This window comes from Carassius gibelio, chromosome B16 (assembly GCF_023724105.1).
Source record: "Carassius gibelio isolate Cgi1373 ecotype wild population from Czech Republic chromosome B16, carGib1.2-hapl.c, whole genome shotgun sequence".
In the NCBI taxonomy this organism is placed as follows: Eukaryota; Metazoa; Chordata; class Actinopteri; order Cypriniformes; family Cyprinidae; genus Carassius; species Carassius gibelio.
Window position 1 is genome coordinate 30833608 of NC_068411.1, and position 20639 is coordinate 30854246.

The following is a 20639-nucleotide window of genomic DNA, read 5'->3' on the forward strand; positions in this document are numbered from 1 at the left end:
TTCCACTGGATTATTTTAGGTTTTGGCAATTTTTCATCCGTATATATATATATATGTGTGTGTTTGTGTGCAGATATTTTTGAACCGGAGCTTTGCGAGCTACAGACTAACTATAATTAAAAGAAGTTTAGAGACTCGTTTGGAAAAGAATAGTTCACTACCAGAGAAACTGAAAGTAGAAACACTAGTTTTCATATTAAGATAAATAAATATGCATGATTAAAAAATGTTTTAAATATTAAAATAATTAATATAAAACAGTAAAGTACTGTATAGAACAGGTAAAAAACATTTAACATGATAAAAATCTAACAATTTCCAAAAACTATTGCATATTTTTTTTTAATTTGTCCAAAGTAGTTCCATATTGTTTATTTTGTAAATTGTTGGCTTAGCTTTGAATGTGATATTTTCCGGTTTAAATAAATCGTTGTATAACAAAAAGAAATAATACAAATTTAACATAATAGAACTTGTTTTGTTTGGTTTGGTTGGTTGCAGAATAAATCTCTGAAATGAATTAGATTTTTGTTTTATTTGCGTTGAAATTTTACATTTGATTTGCTTGTAGCCCACATTATTGTGTAGTTACAGTTCGAATTGATTCAATTAATAAAAAGTAAAAAAAAAAAAAAAATACAAATGAATGTAAAAAGTTAATAAAAATAAGTAAATAAAAATTAAATAAATTTTTTTAGAATATTTACTTTCTTGTGAAGATGAAAAAAATCATAAAAATATTTTACATACGCAAAATAAAATAAAAACTAATTGGTTGAAATAAATTTGTCACTTGGAGAAAAAACAGTCTAAAAATTGTAAAATAAATGTTAAAATATTAAATTAAACTGAAATAAATAGAAATAAAAATATATAAAATGCAATATATATATTAAATAAAATACAAAAAAATTAAATGTTAAAATAATTAACATTTATTTTCACAACAATAAAAACTGTAAGAGCATATCAGTGAGCTAAAAAGTAAATGCATCCACCTTGAATTTAACTTGAACTCATTGCCAAAAGAGAAAATAATCCACAGACGGAGCGTTATTGGTTTGTATAAACAAGCCTGCGGTCGCTGAGAGCACAACTCTATTGATCTGGAGGCTGTTAGATTCATTTCATTATGTAACAGACTCCTGTGACTCCGCTGTGAACCCCCAGAATGCACTTCAGGGCTCTTCCAGGCTGACTTTGAACTTTAAATGAAAATTCATTCATTTAACAACTGGATGTCTATTCCAGGCACATTCCCTTCCGAAGCGTTTCTTCACACAGTCCGGCGTGAACTGACGGCTCGAGTCCTTCTTCAGCTGATGCTTGAGGACTGTGACCACGAGAACACGAGGAAAAACACTTTTTTTATTTTTTTACAAACGACTTCTGAGTCAATTCGTGCATGATCCATAAAAATAAAAATAAAAAGTTCTAAAAGGTGTTTCTTCACTGCATCACTTTCTAAGAAAACAAGACTTCTCAGGAGATTTCATTTTGCTTCTCTAATAAACGTATCTTGATTTAGAATTTTTTTTATTTAATGATTTATTTTTTACTGGAAAACAAGGCAATAAAACTGAGGAACAACATAACTTTTTGCATTGATTGGAAGAGAAAATGTACACCAAAAAATAAATAAATAAATAAATAAAAAATAATATGATCAATAAATCATGAAAACATATGCTTCCATTACTTTAACTTCAATTAAAATTTTTAAGTTGAATGAGATTCAACTCATGTGAGTTTCATTCTATGAGATTAAAAAATATTATATTTTTATGACATAACAGCCAACTTGATTAAAAGGCAGCAACCGATTTTTATAAATTAATTAATTTTATTATTTAATTTTTTTTAAAGTGAAAAATACGACTGTAGTACTCTTTCAGAGTTTGCTCTGTTAACCCTCACATGTTTTGTTTGATTCAGAAGAGATACATCATTTCTAATAAAAACTAATATCTATAATAAAAACTAATACATAATTTCTATTAAAAAGGGCATAATTTTAGTAAAGAAGAACAAACTTTGCAAAAACTTCAAGACCCTCAAAATACACTTTTTTCTTTTCTTTTTTGCTTTATTAAGAGATTTAAACATTAAAAAGACATGTTGATTAGATGTCAAACATACTTTTATTGTTGTTGTTAAATCTATGAAGTTATATTAGTGTCAAAAACTTCTTCCTCAGATCTCACTTAACTTTCACGACTGAATATTGTTGATATCCAAGTGAAATTCATTCATGAAATAAGTTCCATCCAGCACATAAACAGTTCTGTGAGATCTGCTGATACTAAAGAAGCTGTTTCTAACGTGATGATCAGAAAGATGACATTAAAGAAGAATATTGTTTAACTGAAGACATGAGCTGAGGCACATTCACACAATCACACAAATCACAAGGGAACACAACATTAATATTGATGTCTGATTCTTAATTCATTAAACAGAAGAGCGGCCAGCTTCAGGAGGAGGTTTGTATTACTTGTCTTTTTTATCCGCAGGCTAAAGAAACTTTAAATACAGGGAAGCATAAAGATCATCACTGAGAATCAAGTATCAACACAGATTTACACACGGCGTCATCTGTGCATACACCACACTGTAAGATGAATATGGAAAATGAATCAAGAAACCCATTGAGAAAATTGAGATCTGAAAGCTGAATAAATCATCTCTCCATTGATGTGTGGTTTGTTATGATCGGATAATATTTGTCTGAGATACAACTATTTGAAAATCTGGAATCTGAGGATGCAAAAAATTGAAAAGTTGTTCAAGTAAAGTTCTTAGCAATGCATATCATCAGGGGCGGCGTTAGGGGTGGGCTAAGGGGGCTGGAGCCCCGAATGTTTTCAGTAAAGCCCCAAATGTTTTTATTACCACCATGCCATCAATGGGTTTTCATGCCCAATAAAGTAATTTATATTAGAATTTAAATAAATAAATAAAAAAATATCTCTCACGTCCACAGTGTCTGTAAATTTACGCGTTGTCATCAAGCGGTAACCTCCCGCTCTCTCTCGTGAAGCCAATGAGGAAGTGACTAAAACTGCAATTCATCGACTGGCCGCTTGAGGCTGGCTGCAGAAGAGAGTCAGTCCCATAGACTCCCCATGTTAAAATGCCCAACTTTACAGCAGAAAAAAACATGTTTACAGCCTGGTTCAAAAAATGGTTTTGGTCTATATTGCTAATTTTGTCCTTCATGATCACTGTGAGGGGGGTGAATTTTTTTATAAATCATCCTTTTAAATTATATTAAGCCTTAAAGTTCAGCATTATTAAGGGCGTGGCCACTTGAGTGACAGGTGGATTGCCGCTGCTTACAATGCTGTCGCGCTAGGTGGGCGTGGCTTCAGCAATCAGCTCCCGCCTTTTTTCCCATTTTCGATTATCCGGGAGAGTCGCTCGGTGATGCCCATTTTTAGCGTTTTTTTAGCACTTCCGTTTCTGACGCGCAGACTCAAACGAAGCTTGACGACGTCAGGAACCTGTCTGCCAGATGTAAATCTTCTAGTAGCTGTGCGTGCAAACTGCCATCGTTAATCTTGCAGAGACGGCGAGCTTGAGCGGGGAGTTCTTTGTCGTGAGTGAGCAGGAGTAAGTATTCTGATTAATTATTTTGTATAGTATTTTAAAATGTAACGCCAGTACGCCATATTAAGTTAATTGCCTGCGAGCTTCTCCTCCTGTCTGTACGGTAATGCGACAGAGAGTCACGTGGTTATGACGCAATCGTTAGCCTATTTTTACAAAAACTGTTTCTACGGGGCCATAATGTAACATAGAAGGTAATGGAGCCCTTTATACAATGTCGTGTATCTTTAGAAATAAATAATGGACAAATGGAGTCTTTAAATGCATCAAATGTAAAGTTATTCACTGTCAAAGTGACGCCAAAATGAATGGGAGTCAATGGGATGCTAACGTACGTGAAGTTCTGCTACAAGATGGCGGCACGCTGCTGACTTCAACTTCCGGTCGACTTCCTTGCCGCCTGTTCACACCCGACAAAAACCGCCCACTGAGTCTAGTGCTTCTGACTGACATGTAAACTGGCCAACCATCGATGAGCGTCTGTACGATCCAGCCAATGAAATGAGGTCTTTTGGAGGCGGGCGGTTTGTTGGTGTGTAGTATTTTACTAATCAATTTATTTGAAAATTTAAATTTGAAAATTTCAAAATTCTTCGTTTAACATTACATTTTGAACATCTAACAGTTAACGGTTGTGCAGCACAGTCTTTAGGACACACACACACACACACACACACACACAGAGCGGTTATAATGTTTGCTAAGCACGGTCTGTGGCAGACCTTTCTGTCAGGACAACAATTCAATAAACAATATAATAAAAAAAGACATATTTAGCTAAGGAAATGTTTCCAAACAAAGCAGGTTGTTGTGCTCTGCAGCAACACACAGTAGTGTTTACTGAATACATTTTCTTGAGTAACTTTTGTACTTTTTTTCTGAACGAATCATCCGTTTCAAACGAATCCATTGATTAAATGATTGACCGACTCACTCATTAAGGCAGTGGCATGCTGCTACCTAGTGGCAAAGTGCCATTCTAATTTTTTTCATAATTTCATATTTCTGTATTCCAAATTTTATATTTGATACAATTAGCCTCATAAGATTATTTATGCAATTTGTAAGGGCTGTGTAAGTGCTCTTACAAAAATATAAGTGTATAGAGCCCTGCGTTTATAATTATACTTGGCTTTAAGTGTACATAAACACAGAGATAAAGTCCTTTGACCAGATATCTTTGTAGAGTAAGAGTATGTCAGTGCACTGCTTAATGCTTGCTTCTGATCCCTGTTCTACCAGGACGAGTGTAGCCTGTCAGGCTTGATTGGAAAATAAAATAAAACAGAGACAGAGACAAAAAAAAAAAGTGAGATAGAGATAGTTTTTTTTTTTTTTTTTTATATATTTTAAACAAGGTAAATCTTTCTGATTTATTAAAATAAAAAGTCACATACATGGATTTTTCTGGGCTAAGCCCAGTATGACTTCATCATGTAACTTTAGATTAGCCTAGATGCATGCACTTTTTAGGCACGATTTGTTTAGTTTTTTTAATATACTTGATACTGTTAAAAGGCACATCGTTAAAACAAAAAATACGAGTTCACATATCACACCTAAACAAGCGTGGAATACGTAATTAGAAATAGCTACTAAATTAGTTAAAAATGCCTATCCATATACAGCTATGATTTGCGAACCCCAAACTGACTCACATGATTCGCGATCCCGCTACGAACTCCCGAACTGCCTCAAATGATTCGCGAACCCGCTACGAACTCCCGAAATGATTCAAATGATTCGCGATCCCCAAACTGACTCAAATGATTCGCGATCCCCAAACTGACTCAAATGATTCGCGATCCCGCTACGAACTCCCGAACTGATTCAAATGATTCGCGATCCCGCTACGAACTCCCGAACTTATTCAAATGATTCGCAATCCCGCTACGAACTCCCGAACTGATTCAAATGATTCGCGATCCCCAAACTGACTCAAATGATTCGCGATCCCGCTACGAACTCCCAAACTGACTCAAATGATTCGCGATCCCGCTACGAACTCCCGAACTGACTCAAATGATTCGCAATCCCGCTACGAACTCCCGAACTTATTCAAATGATTCGCGATCCCCAAATTGACTCAAATGATTCGCGATCCCGCTTCGAACTCCCGAACTGACTCAAATGATTCGCGAACCCGTTACGAACTCCCGAACTGACTCAAATGATTAGCGATCCCAATACACATAATGCTATAAAAGTGTGCACACAGAGAGAAAAACAGCAGATGGTCATGTTAACAACTTCTTTAACTTAAGCAAACGCTGCTAATACACATACATGTTTTAATAAAGTAAATAAAACGAAAACATGAATGTAATGCTACTGAATAAAAACAAACGATCCACTCGAAAGCCTCGCTCATCATGACAGGACCTGGATCAGTGAGCTGCGTCTCGGGCCGATGACGTCACTTCCAGGGAGTCATGTTGTACACGCCCCGTCCCTTGACTCCGCCCCCACGTCAAAACAGATGCACAAAAGCGAGACATGCAGAAAAGTGAAGCGCAAAGGAAAAATGGTATCGCAAGCTCAAACTAGACTGACACACAAATTAAAAGCAGGGCTGCAAATAAATTAAGAGATATGACCATGGAAAATATTTAATGCGATATCAGTGCTTCCGCGCTATTTCATTTGTTTTGCAATTCTTAATTTTTGTTTGCAAAAAGCAAATGTATTTTCCTCAATACTTTAAATAAAATGTTTAAAATTTGTTTTTATTGTTTTTGTATATTTTAAATAAAATAAAAAGTCACATACATGGATTTTTCTGGGCTAAGCCCCGGATCTCCACTCACCCTAGAACCACCCCTGCATATTATTAATCAAAAATTTAGTTTTTATACATTTATGGTAGGAAATATCTTGATGAAACATGATCTTAACTTAATATCCTAATGATTTTTGGCATGAAAGAAAAGTGTATTATTTTGACTCATACAATGTATTTTTTGTCTACTGTTACAAATACATCCCAGAGACTTCAAACTGGTTTCGGGCTGCAGGGAAACACATAATTGTAAAAAAACATTTTTCACTTGGATTTAATATGGGTGATGAAAACAACATCATCATTTTTTCTTTTTGTACAATGAATAATAATTATATATATAGTAAGTCTCCCTCAGAAATTGCTACATTTTAACATTAATTAATTTCAATACATTTAATAAACTATTATAAAGAGAAGGCAAGTAACATTGAAATAAACAGTATTTAAAAAAGTATTCTATTTATAACTTTAAAAAGTCACTTCTACAGCATATATTCAATATTTATATATTTTATTAAATATTACATATTTTTCACATTTCATTGATTTTTTATTAATTTTGTTGTTGTTTTATTTTGTCATTTATATATATATATATTTAAATAGGTTTAATATGTGTAATAATATGATTTTTAATGTTCTAAATAAAACAAGATTATTGGAGCACATTACACAATATTCAAATACTATTTCTATTTTATAGTTATAAAAATTCAGTGTTTACTTTATTGTGTTATTTTTCATTTATTTGTAATTATTTGTGAAATTTCTGAGTGAAAATTGGATCTACACCAAATTATTTGCAGGGAAGTATAACTGAGATAATATAGTTTTTATTAATATTTTGAATTAAATTTTTTTTTTCTGTTACCATGTTAATTTTATTAGTCATATTCATATTATATATATATATATATATATATATATATATATATATATATATATATATATATATATATATAAATGTATTGTTTCTACATTAAATAATTGTGACGTGCTTGCAGTTTGTGAGTGAACATTTTTGAAAAAGTTATTTTTATATATTTTTGAAAAAGTTATTTTTATATATTTTTGTTCATATTAGTTTTAGTTTTAAAGGTAAATTCAACAAAAAACGGAGCTATATTTCAGTTTACTTATATATAATCAACAAGTACATTTTTGTATGGTTTTAGTTTTAGTTGACTAATAATTTTTGTCTTCAACCTCTCCATCCATCAAAAAAGAATCCAGAAACATTTTTCCAATCTATCTGCGTTTTCTTTGGTTATGAGATGATTACAGGGAACAAGAGCAATCTTTAAGTAATTTAAGGTCAGATAAACCACAGAAAACACTTGATGAAGCGTTTTGGCAAAGTATTTCAGATAATTACACCTAATCTCTATTCCGATTTCCCCAAAAATATTTAGAATCTGAATCAGACAGGAACTCCTGAATCCATTAAATCCTTATAAGACGTATTCTTTCTTTCTTGCATCAGAAACTTCATGTCAGAGCAGAAATGCCTGGAGTTAACAGGCTGTAATTTAATATCTTTGTGGTTTTTATTTTCCATGAAACGGCAAGTTTTCCGGAAAGGGGTTTCCAGGCTGGAAAATGTAATGGTACGTTGGTTTATAAGACACACATCAGTCCTGCTGTTTACATGAGAGCAGATCGTCTGCATGTACGGCATGACACATGCATTCTCTAAACAAAATCGAAGTTAGTTTCATTTAAGGCTAAAGGTTTAAATGAAACATATATTTACTTGCACATAAGTATGACTTTCAACACAAAAGAGCTCTTCAGCGTTAAACATTTCACAGTGACAGAGACACATTAAGACATGAAAGCATGTGTTATATTTATGATGCTATCTTCCCCTTAAATCTCCTTCATGATGCTGCATATTTTAATTCAACACATGAAAATCAAGTTCAATGTGATTTTTGAATCAGCGAATGAGATTCCAAAGCTTCGGTGAAGGGGAAGATTTTCAGTCAATAATGCATTGGTCCCAGCACACAGCTTTGATGCAGCGTGATGATGACAGCCATATCACAGTCTGCTCAATGAACTGTCTGTTAAAATGATGTCAGAAGTGACAGTGTGTACTGCTGAGAGTTTCTCAACAGACAGAGAGCAGGACCAGACCTGTTCAGCTCAACAGACACGAGAGGAGCTCAACACTTTAGAGAAGACAATGAGCATTTAAGGTCTGTTTGAAAAACACAAATAACCTGCAGACATATGCAATACAGTCCTGAATTACATAACCAAACACCTCATGAGTCACGGTAACACTTGACAGTATGATTGAATATGTTAACATTGCTGACATTTGAGTTTGCATTTTAATATTTTCTTAGTGTTAATTCATTCATGCATTATGAGTATTCATGGGCTACCAATGGACAATATGTGCCTTTATGAATCAACTTAAAATAATAGTTGACCCAAAAGTGAAATTTGCGAAATAAAAGCGCTCACCCTCAGGCTATCCGAGATTAGGATGAGTTTGTTTCTTCATCAGATTTGGAGAAATGTAGCATTGCATCAGTGTCCCATCAATGGATGCTCTGCAGTGAATGGGTGCCGTCAGAATGAGAGTCTGATAAAAACATCACAAATGCTTGAACAAATCTTGCATTGAGACGTTTATAACTAAAATCTGAGTCTATAATCCACAATAACGCTTCCTTCAGTGAAAATGTGGTCTGGTCTGAATCAGTAGAGAAATATACTCAGATCAAGCAGTGTTCACAAGCCAAAACTCTCATTCTGACGGCACCCATTCACTGCAGAGCATCCATTGATGAGACACTGATTGTAATGCTACATTTCTATCATTAAATAATACTGATTAGAATAAATAGAAACATAAGCAGGCCTTATAGCAAAACCAAGAGACAGCATTAAGAAAATAAATGAACTAAAAATAAACATTCAGCCATCAAAAAAACTCACTTGCCATAACAAACGGGTGTTTTGTACAAATCTGAAGTTTATTCTTTTAAAAGAAGTGAATAATATATAAACTATTGTCTATAAATATAAAGGGCTTTTAATAGTATCACAAGCAGAAGTACGAGAAAGAAGAAAATAACATTTTCTAACGATGTAGAAAACCGTAATATAGGCTTCAATGCTAGTGTGATTAAATACATCTCAGATCCATGCAAACGCATCTCACAAGAACAGGAGTTTAAAAGCAGGCTTCTATCTACCAGTGCTTTCTGTAATCACCTTAAACAGAGATTCCTTTGCGAAAACAAAAACATTCATTTGCATGAGATAATCGCCATAAACAATCAAGAATCAACATTATCTGATGTTCAGTAAAGGGCATCTTTTAAATAGCACATGATGACACAACAAACCCTGAAGAATTATGAACAGGATTATGGGATTACTCTTATGTAGTGCTTGAGCGATGTGGGGGTTTATTAGCTGATGTTGATACCAATAACCACACTGCAGACCGATACACAACCGATACAACCTTAAAAATCAGTTAAAATGTCTGAAAACAAATTGCATTATAGATTAACAGACCTGCTGGGTGATTTTGGAAATGATACACAGGACAAGCTGACATGATTAACGCTGCTGACCATTTCAAAAGGGCAAAATATCGGCCGATATATCGGTTTACCACTACACATACGCATCAGAAAGTCTCCATTTCAATTTTCACATCACGTTCATGGATTAGTTTATATACCAACACAGGCATTAAACTATTTGAGTGATTTGGGGTTTTTAATAACTTATGGTGATACCGATAACCCTAGCACAGACCGATATTACTTAAAAATTAGTACTGTCAAATGACTTCTTGCGATTAATCGCATCCAAAATAAAGGATTTTGTTTACATTATATATGTGTGTGTATGGTGTATATTTATAATGTATATATAAGTACACACACATGCATGCATATATTTAAGAAAATAAGTTTTGTATATATACTAACTATACTTATATATAATATAAATTGTATGAATATATACATGTAAATATTTTCAAAATGTATACTGTGTGTGTGTGTGTGTATATATATATATATATATATATATATATATATATATATATATATATATATATATATATACATACACATACATACATACATATTATACAGAGTGCACACATATATATTATGTAAGCAAAAACTTTTTTAGGATGTGATAAATCACAATTAATTGTTTGACAGCACTTTTAAAAATCAATAAAATTATTTGAAAATCCAATCGCATTATTAATCATGAGGCCTGCTGGTAGATTTTGGAAATGATACACAGGACAAGCAGATGTAATTATCGCTGATGATCATCTCAAAAGGGCCAAATATCGGCCGATATATCGGTTTACATCTACACATAAATCTACATCCCCATTTTCAAATCATGGATTTGTTGCGATAAAAACACAGACATTACACTATTTGAGAAGTGCATTGCAAACACTGTCCATCCTGTTCTAGCTGTATGTTTAGAGGTACTTCTGTGCAAAAGAGCCCAGGGAGAACACAAACCCTTCAGAAACATCACCAAAGTTCATTACAGACTGAAGAAAAACATGTATACATTTCTTTGAGTTAAACACAACTGCAGGCCTGACCCCAATGCTGCTCAGAACTGAAAAAGGCACTTAACTTTACATCTTAAAAGACATCTTAAAACAGCCTGAGATTGTTGATGTCCAAGCCCAGGACAGGCCAGGAGACCAGCAAACCGGTCTAGGCTGGGTTAAGCACATATGTTCTTCTAGCTCCTAGTCTCGTCCTATAGTTCATCTGATCTCACTCCCAAAGCTTTAATTTAAAGCTCAATCCTATCCGTGATATGCAGTCTTAAGTGCTGGGTGCACAATTCACACACATTATTATTGTTATTTCTGCATTATTTGCATGAACAAATTTTGAATATTTGCCCGTGGAAATACTGATGTCGATAAAAAGACACAGTTTTACATAGAGGCATAAAAAACCAGATCCCCACCCAGAATAATCCAAGAGAAAAGGCATAAATAATCTCCAAGACGAAAAAAAGTCACATTGTTTATGTACAACGCGAAGGGCGTCCTTTAAACTGTTGATTTCTCCATCGGGAAAAGTGCATAATAAAAAGCAGTTCAATCACACTGTTGTTTCTCCTTGTTTGTTGTTCGCCAGTCTCGTGTAGAACTTCCTCCACGAGTTAAGCGTCTTTCCAGACCATATCCAGAATCCAGATGTGATTCCCACGATCAGGGTCATCAGGTACTTGATCATGAACACCGTGAAATCCGGGTTCATCTGCGGGTTGTGCACGGGGCACGGCACCGCGTACGTCTTGCACGATTGCGCGCTCCACGTCTGTTCCCACTGATCCCGAAAGGCCTGTTCGTAGAAGTAGCACGCGATCACGATGGTGGCCGGAACCGTGTAGAGGACACTGAAGATGCCAATGCGCACCATCAGCTTCTCCAGCTTCTCTGTTTTAGTGCCGTCGTGCTTCATAATGGTCCTGATGCGGAACAGAGACACGAAGCCCGCCAGGAGGAACGAAGTACCGATGAACAGATAGACGAAGAGCGGCGCCAGGACGAACCCGCGCAGCGCGTCCACGCTGTTGATGCCCACATAGCAGACGCCACTGAGCACATCTCCATCCACTTGACCCACCGCGAGGATGGTGATGGTCTTGATGGCTGGCACTGCCCACGCTGCTAAATGGAAATACTGCGAATTCGCTTCAATGGCCTCGTGACCCCATTTCATCCCAGCAGCGAGGAACCAAGTGAGCGCGAGAATGACCCACCAGATAGAGCTGGCCATGCTGAAGAAGTACAACATCATGAACAGAATCGTGCAACCTTCCTTTTTGGTGCCTTGCACCACTGTCCTAAACTCATTATCGAACTGCTCATTGCAAACCACTTTGTCCTCCAGCAGAAATCCGGCGATGTGTGCGATGGACACCATCGTATAACACCCGGAAAGGAATATAATGGGTCTTTCCGGGTAACTAAAGCGCTTCATGTCCACTAAATAAGTCAGGACGGTGAATAAAGTAGAAGCGCAGCACAAAACCGACCAGATCCCGATCCAAATGCGCGCAAACTTCTGCTCGTCCTCGCTGAAGTACATCACCCCGTTGAGTTTCTTGGGTTCGCACGGTGCGCCGCAGTTTTCCTCGCCCATAAAGCGGTAGTTTAGATACGGAGGGACTCTCAGCGAAGCCGGGCATCTAAAACGGCCTTTCCTGGTATGCTCGGGTGTCGGTTGGGTCACATCTGGAGTCGGGTTGACCGGTGCGCTCCGCTCAGACGTGTTCTGCCCCACGCACAGCTCTCCGCCGTGAACCGGGAACGACTCGCACGCGAGACTCTCCGGCCACTGGAAGCCGAATTTATTCATGAGCGCCTCGCAGCCTTGGCGCGCGCGCTCGCACAGCGAACGGCACGGGGGCAGCGCCTGCTCCAGCACCGTGCACACCGGCGCGTACATGGAGCACAGGAAGAACTTGAGGTCCGGCGAGCACTGCACTTTAACGAGCGGGTAGAACTGGTGCACCTCCAGCCCCGCGTCCTCCTGGTTCGTGTGGCCGAGGAGGTTGGGCATTATGGTCTCGTTGTACGCGATGTCCGTGCACAGAGGGATGGTGATGGGCTGGCAGAAGCCGTGCTCGGGTATCGACATGCCGTACTGCGCGCTCGCTTCCAGTATTCCAAAGGCGAGCAGGAAGAGCGCAGACGCACCGCGCGCGGCCATAATTTCCTCCTGCGGTCTGTCTCCTCACAGCCAGCTCGCCAGCCAGCGCTATTCTTCCCCTCCAACTCCCTTCGTCGATTTATCCTTTCAAATCAGTGCACGGAAACTTTTGGGAAAGTGCAGCGGCGCGCAGGACCCGGATCGCGAAACGCGTGAAGAAAACCACACGAGCGTCTGAGAGGCGATTGAAGAGTCGCGCTGTGTCTTGTCAAGAGTTTCTATGAGCTGTTCAAACCTGTTTCCAGGCGCCCTGCTGTCTGCTGTTCATAAGCGAAACACGGGCGGGGCGTCACGGACAGATGGCTCGCGTTAGGGAGCGTCGCGATTTCGTTCTCCTGCAGTTCCTTTAACGTTCTTTTAACGTTCCCGCTTAGAGTTTATAGAGTTGTTGAGTGGAACACATTATCTCTGCTGATTTTAGAGATCAGAACAATAAGAAAAGAGATGATACTATGTGTAAGGATTTGTTTTGCCTTCTTTAAACGTTCGTTTTTAGAATTAATAGTGTTGTTGAATGGGATTCGTTTTATCTGATAACTTTACCAGTATAATCTATATCTAGCGATATATTTTACCAGTATAACTTCAGAATGGAGTAACTTTATTGAAAAAAAACAACTGTGTGTTGGTATTTCTATTCACTAAAATTATTAAGTTTGCTCATTAATTTAACAGGGTTGTTGAATGGAATGCATTATTATTTGCCAACTTTAGATATTAAAATAATAATTAAAAGAGAAGGCTATTATATGTTTATTATCAAATACTTGTGCATATTTGCTTAATTAAACAAAATATAACCTACTAAATCGTTACTTTGAAATGATTTTAACTGACATGGACTTAACATTCAACAAAGATGTTTTAAGTTTTGACTAAATTCACTGAAAGAGGTAACTGTTCTAAATGCCAACGGATGCATATTCCAAATTTAGATGTAGAATTTTAACCTGAAATGATTATAAACAGCTTTTAAAGGTTCCTCAAGAAGGGTTAAAATCACTATTAAAACCCATCTAGTTCAGTACAATAAACAATGACAGTATACATTAGAAGTCAATGAATGAAGTCTGCTTGCCATACAAGAAAACAGAGACGGCCCCTAACTGCTGTTCTCCTATTGGTTACTGTGAGTGTCTGTGGGAGAAATGAGGGGAACATGATTGGCTCTGACAGGGGAATGTAAAGACAGCCTTCACTAAAGAGTCTAGATACTGGCTGAATACAAAACAACTTCTGCCAGAGTAAAGATTTCACTCCTATTGTGTAATATTTTTTAATACAATTTCTTTTTTTTTTAATGCACTACCAGTTCAGCCGCACATACTGAACTTTCTATTGGAGAGTAAATAACACAATATATTGTATTTAAAATGTGGTGCATTTGAGCTAAATCATTTCAGAAAGAACTTCTGAACATTTAATTTCTTGTAATTTTGGTTCACTTAAAGTGAAAATGACCAGGTGAAGTGGTTAATCCAGAAAAGCTGAGATGCTCAGACAAGATCTGAATAATCCTGGGATAGACTGGACTTGCCAAACCAGAAACAGATGATGGATAAAACATGCACGTAAACTCACCGATTATGTGTCATGCAGGACATTTGACTATTTACCTTTATGTAAATTGAAATCGCCCAGATTTGTGGCTTTTTTTTTTTTAAGAACAATTTTGGTCTGAGTGTGCAAAAGCAAATATTCTTACTTTTAATCTCAGTTTGTGTATATAGTTAAATATTATTCAAATGCTATTGCCAATATTCAAATTATCGATTGTGAAAACAGTGGTTGGTTTGAAGCATTAATAAACTTTATTTCAGGTAAAACAACAATAAACTACATTTACAGAAGGACATTACATCTTCCATAATAACATTACCTACAGGATTCTAACAAATAATGCAATCCCTACTCTAATATTGTCTACGTTTAGTTCATTGTAAAGTGTCCAGTTACACGTCTACTGCTTGCCAAAAATCTGCATTATTTCAGTGCATCTTACAAAAAGGAAAAATGGATATAAGCAAGTGAAGCAAAAACACAGATTCAGTGTTCAGCACAGCGGAGGCATGTTCAACCTCCACACGCCCAACGAGAATATACGGATATGAACCTCCTGATATATACCGTATATACAGCTTAGTATATAACAAAGATTACAAAAAGATTAAATATTCACAGATGAAATGAGAATAATATTGTATTGACAGCACATTCAAACGCAGAGCAAACCAGGAATATAAAGCTGTTCCCTTTTCATGGTAGATTTACATTTATATATATCAATTTATTAACTATAGAAGCCTCTTTCTGTTAGCGAATAAAAAACAAGTTACTTTAAAAAAGTAACTTTTCTCGCAGTTATTTTTTTCTCAGAATTGTGATATAAACTCGCAACTTTGAGAAAAAAGTCATAATTGTGAGATAAAAACTCGCAATAGCTTTTTTCTCAGAATTGCATGAAACTCACAATTGCATATAAAAGCAATTTATAATTACTATAAAGTTTGAATTGCGTAAAAATTCAGAATTTGGAGAAATAAAGTTATAAATTGATATATACTCGCGATTCTGACTTTTCTCAGAATTGCAAGATATAAAATCGCAATTGCGAGTTATAAATTCAGAATTACGAGATTTAAACTCTCTTTACCTCAAAATTGGACTTTATGTCGCACAATTATGAAAAAAGTCAGAATTGCAAGAACTTGCAAAAGTAAGATCTTCTGAATTTTAAGGGAAAAAAGACTATTTTCTTAGAATTTAGTTTCTATTTTGCAATTCTGAGGAAAAAGTTGAATTGCGAAAAGCTTGCAATTGCGAGAAAGAAAAGTTAGAATTGCGAGATAAAAAGTCGCACTTACCTGGATTTATTATTTATTCAGTGACAGAAACAGGCTTCCATAAATAATCAACTTTAAAGTAAGCGCCAATAATTATGCAAATATGACTTCTCTTTTTTTGCATGTGTTTGTCACAGTGCTAAATGCGCAAGAATCATTTATATTATTACTTTTCTCCATTACTTTTTCTTGCAAGAAAGGACTCTGCCCACCTTAAAGTGGTGATAAAATACATCATGTCGCATGTAAAGCTGCGACCGCCAACAAAGGCAGGAGGAGCTCTTACATGTGTCAAGCACGTCGCATGGAAATAATTATTGGGCTGCTAATACTGGCAGGAGTCCTTTAATGCCGCAGCAGGTTTGGAGACATTAATGCGGCTCTAACACGCTGTGTTTCCACAGAATCGCAGCTCTCTTTATAGTCGCAATGTTTAAACAGTCTCTTCCTTTGTGAGAATATGTAAGTATAAAATGGTTCTTTGAATAAAGGCCACCTTCACACTGCAGACTGATTGCAACATTACACAATAATCCTTTTCATCCTCAATATTTTTGTCTTGTTTTCCAGTACAGTACAAGAATCAAACTACTAAGCAGCAAACACAAATGGGTTAGACTGCTAATAATCATGTTTCTAGTTTATGAGACACCAAAATGATGCTCAAATTCAGGATTATGAGTGATAATCAGGTTATGCGGTGTGTACGTGGCCTGACAAAATTTACAGGTGCAAACAAAACCTTATAAGCTTGAATGTTGCGCAAACATGTTGAAAAGTGCATTGGCAGTAAGCGTTGACCTTTTAAAGTCAATAAACATTGCTCACACCATTATGACTAAAGCTGAATCAAGAAGTTCAGTTTGCACAAATATGAGTAATAATAAAAAAAGGATAATGTCTGGATTTGTACTGTATAATAACTGCAAAGTCACTGGATGGAAATGTGTCACTGGACGTCATGCACATCTGTACACATTCCACCCGCTTCTGGTTTATTAAACAATCAACAGGTGTGTTACTGTACAAATCTGAACTCATTTTACTTCTTTATTCGATCCATGTTAACAGTGCAGAGCCAAACATTGCTTTTGTTCAATTAGCTCTTGCACTTGTAGAAAGCAAAATTCATTGATATTTTATAACAAACTGACAGAAAAGAGAATATATTGTGCCCAAATAGAGATTATATTATTATGTTGAATGTCTGTTTTACAGAAACCAAATGGACGGACATGAACAGGAAGAGCAGTATTAGTATTCAGATATGCAGGCCAGGAGAGTAGTGCACTTTGGGAAGGTTCTTCAGATCAAACTCCATCTCGAAAAGATGTTTGAAAAATGCATTAGAGCTTGATCAACAACACTTCAGTTTGAAATGCTAAAGGACCGTTCACACATAATGCATTCTTGCATTTATAAACTAGCTAGAAAAGACGCTTTAAACTTGTTTTTATCCTTATGTTGGTATCAGTTAACCTGCTTTTCATGAAACTGTTTTTTTTTTCTTTTCATTTAGGGTCATGAACATGCACACAAAGTTTTGACACTGGTGTGTTTCGGAATGTGTACAGAATTTTTCTGTGTTAAAAAATTAAAATTGTTTCCAATCTGTATTTTGTTTGGTATTTGCAAAAATAAATAAAATTGTGTGTAAGAGAGTAAAAAAACAGTTCTTGGGGACTTTTTTATAATGTATGAGAACTTGATTTTGTTTTTATAAAATATCTTGTGTGTGTGTGTGAATAGTAAACAGAATCTAGTTCAGAGAATTTAGAGCAGTCCTATAGCTTAAATAGTAGTGCAAACAACGACAAGGTCATGGGTTTCGAATCTCAATTGATGCATGAACTGATCAAATACTTTGAATGCAATGTACTTTACTTAGGATAAAAACACCTGCAAAATGCATAAACAGAAAAAATTTTGCGCTCATGCAACAAGATACAGAGATGTCCATCTAGCACAGACAGACAATTTAAATAAATGAAAAATAAAGAGAAAAAACAGCACGTCCTGTGCGAACATCCTCTAACAGTTCAAAGTAAAGTTTGGCTCATCTTGATGATCAGTTAGTGAGTGCAATTCATTCTAAGATTGTCATGGGCCTTCGGATGGAAAAGTGTAAACAGAATAATTTCCAAACGTGGATGAGTTAATATGTTTCTCATGCACAGTAGCACCAGTGCAAGCGTATTGCCTGTATTTAATACTCAATGCACATGTAAACGCACAAAGACGTACACAAGACTCGCAGTGATCTGCCGTTAGTGATGGTGTTCATTGCTTTAGTGCAGTCCCTGCAGTGAGTGAATGCAACCGCATCGTCAGTGTGATTATCGTTATTACTAGGGATGCACCGATACTAAATTTCTTAGCTGATACATTTGCCGATTATTCAGAATATCTGCCGATATTGATAATGACTATTCAGAATGATATCTGTACATACTGATAGCCGATTATTCAGAATGATATCTGCTGATACCAATAACGATAACTGACTATTCGGAATCATTTCTGTGTATACCCATAACCGATTATTCAGAATTATATCTGCCAATATCAATACCGACAACCGATTATTAAGAATGATATCTGCTAATGCCGTTATGATTATTCGGAATGATATCTGCCAATATCAATTCGATAGCTGTTTATTAGGAATGACATCTGCAGATACCGATAACCGATTATTAAGAATGATATCTGCCAATACCGACACGATTATCAGGAATAATATCTGCCTATACCGATTATTTGATATCTGTCGACACTCTTTATTCAGAATGATATCTGCTGAAATTGATAGCCAATAATTCAGAATATATGCTAATACCGACCAAATAATGCTATAAACCATACAGGAAGCCTTTCATTTGATATTTCATATAAGAGCTTCAAATTAACAACAAAACTATATTCAATGGCATTTGTTTTCAGGTATACTCAAATAAAAAATGTTTTTATCAACACAAGATTATTTTCATAAAAAAAGATTTATTCAAACATATAATTAACAGTAAATAAGCTCGCTCTAGTGTTTAACTTTCCTGAACTAAATGCAATGTTAAGTGACATCGTTCATAAACTTTTCCTAACATTTTATTTGATGTTTTTTTTCCGGTTTAAATGCTGATTGAGTGATTACATGAGACATGATACATTTTGATAGGTTGTATTGTATCCTTCAACACCTTCAGATGTTCATTCATTTTAATTTTGTCTGAAAAGACTCGTCACTGCCCCTTAAACTGAAGCACTACAGCAATACGTCACACCACATTTAAGAACGTCAAAATGGCATTTATTGTTTGAATTTAGTAATAAAATATACATGATTTGAAAGCTGAGACTTAGTTTTTTTTTATCAGAAGCAACAAAGCACAAAGATCGTTGTGATTAATGGATAGGAGGCACAATACAAATAATGGAAACTGGATCTGTCAACCCTGGCTTGAACAATAGGTGATTTATAGGACTGCTGATTCAACAGCACTGCGTTAATGCGTTATTATTGCTTTAACGTTGACAGCACTATATTCAACACAAGACAAGTTGCTGTCTGACATGCTTTTCTGCCACCTGTTGATTTTTAAATAATCGGTTGATCGGCCGATATATCGGTGCATCCTTAGTAATTATTGTGGGAATTATTGTTATTGGGAGCACAGCTGGACCATACCATAGCCAACAATGTGGAAGATTGCAGGAAATGCGAAATGCCAGCTTCGTCTCAATAATGCATGATTGTGCGTGGGAGGGCATTTGGTTTGTTCTCTCAGATAGACACATATTTAACTGTACAAACATTCGTATATAGGTAGATGCATACACAAACAGTTCGTATTATTTGCCTTTTGAAGTCCGGACGTCGTTTGCATGCCATCGATGTGGGAATGTTACATGACATTCCTGGTGGTAAAACTAAGATTTGACTGAATTGTTCTCAGTCCCACATGGAAGGTCAAACCAGCCAGCCAGAAATGAAATAATTGTAATAAACATGAAGAGCCTTTCCCGTCTCGTTCTCCTCTTTTGTCCTTTTTCCATCTTGAAGGCTGACAGTGCCAACCTGCAAAAAAGAGAGACAAAAAAAAAATCAAGTGTACTTCTAAGAACTGTATTTCAAGACGAGACACTTCAGGCAAAACATTGATTTTCATGCGCTGGTCAGTTTTGAGATTTTGAGCTGTTTGGCTTTCCATAAAATGTTGTTTTAAGCTAATGGAAAGAAAATATCTAAAATACACATTTAATTGTTTATTTTATGACACTTTATCTAACTTTATCTGCTATATGTAATTACACAAGGCTTCATTTGTCCATTTAAACAAACATTTCAGAAAAGTTAGCAATACTAAAAATCACATGTAGTGTCTTGCCTAAACTATGTTAAATTATGTATTTCGATGAACTACATCTTCACAGCGCTGGTGAGGAGGATGATGGGATGCAAAGGAAAGTGTGTGTGTGTGTGTGAGGAAGGGCAGATCTGGCTCCCTTGTTTCTCGGCTAATCTTCCTCTTTTTTTCCCCCCATTGACCATACTGCTAATAAATAATGCATGCGTCTCTGTGTGTCCGACCTCTCTTTCTCTCTCTCTCTCTCTCTCTCTCTCTCTGTCAGCCTGTTATTCTCTTTCTTACTCTCTCGTTTCAG

General features: G+C 36.0%; 2 protein-coding genes across 3 annotated transcripts in view; both read right to left on the reverse strand.

Moving 5' to 3' along the window:
- Window positions 1–9360: 9360 nt before the first annotated feature.
- fzd1 (frizzled class receptor 1) lies at window positions 9361–13413 on the reverse strand. Its single transcript, XM_052579191.1, has one exon. It carries the CDS (start codon window positions 13132–13134, stop codon window positions 11518–11520), a length of 1617 nt encoding a protein of 538 aa, XP_052435151.1. The 5' UTR covers window positions 13135–13413; the 3' UTR covers window positions 9361–11517.
- A 1509-nt stretch (window positions 13414–14922) lies between these two features.
- LOC127975272 (cyclin-dependent kinase 14) overlaps window positions 14923–20639 on the reverse strand; it is a 158872-nt gene continuing 153155 nt past the window's right edge. For both annotated transcript variants that reach the window (XM_052579193.1, XM_052579194.1), the window contains one exon: window positions 14923–20052. The gene's annotated coding sequence lies outside the window, so the exon portion shown is untranslated. The remainder of the gene's footprint in view (window positions 20053–20639) is intronic.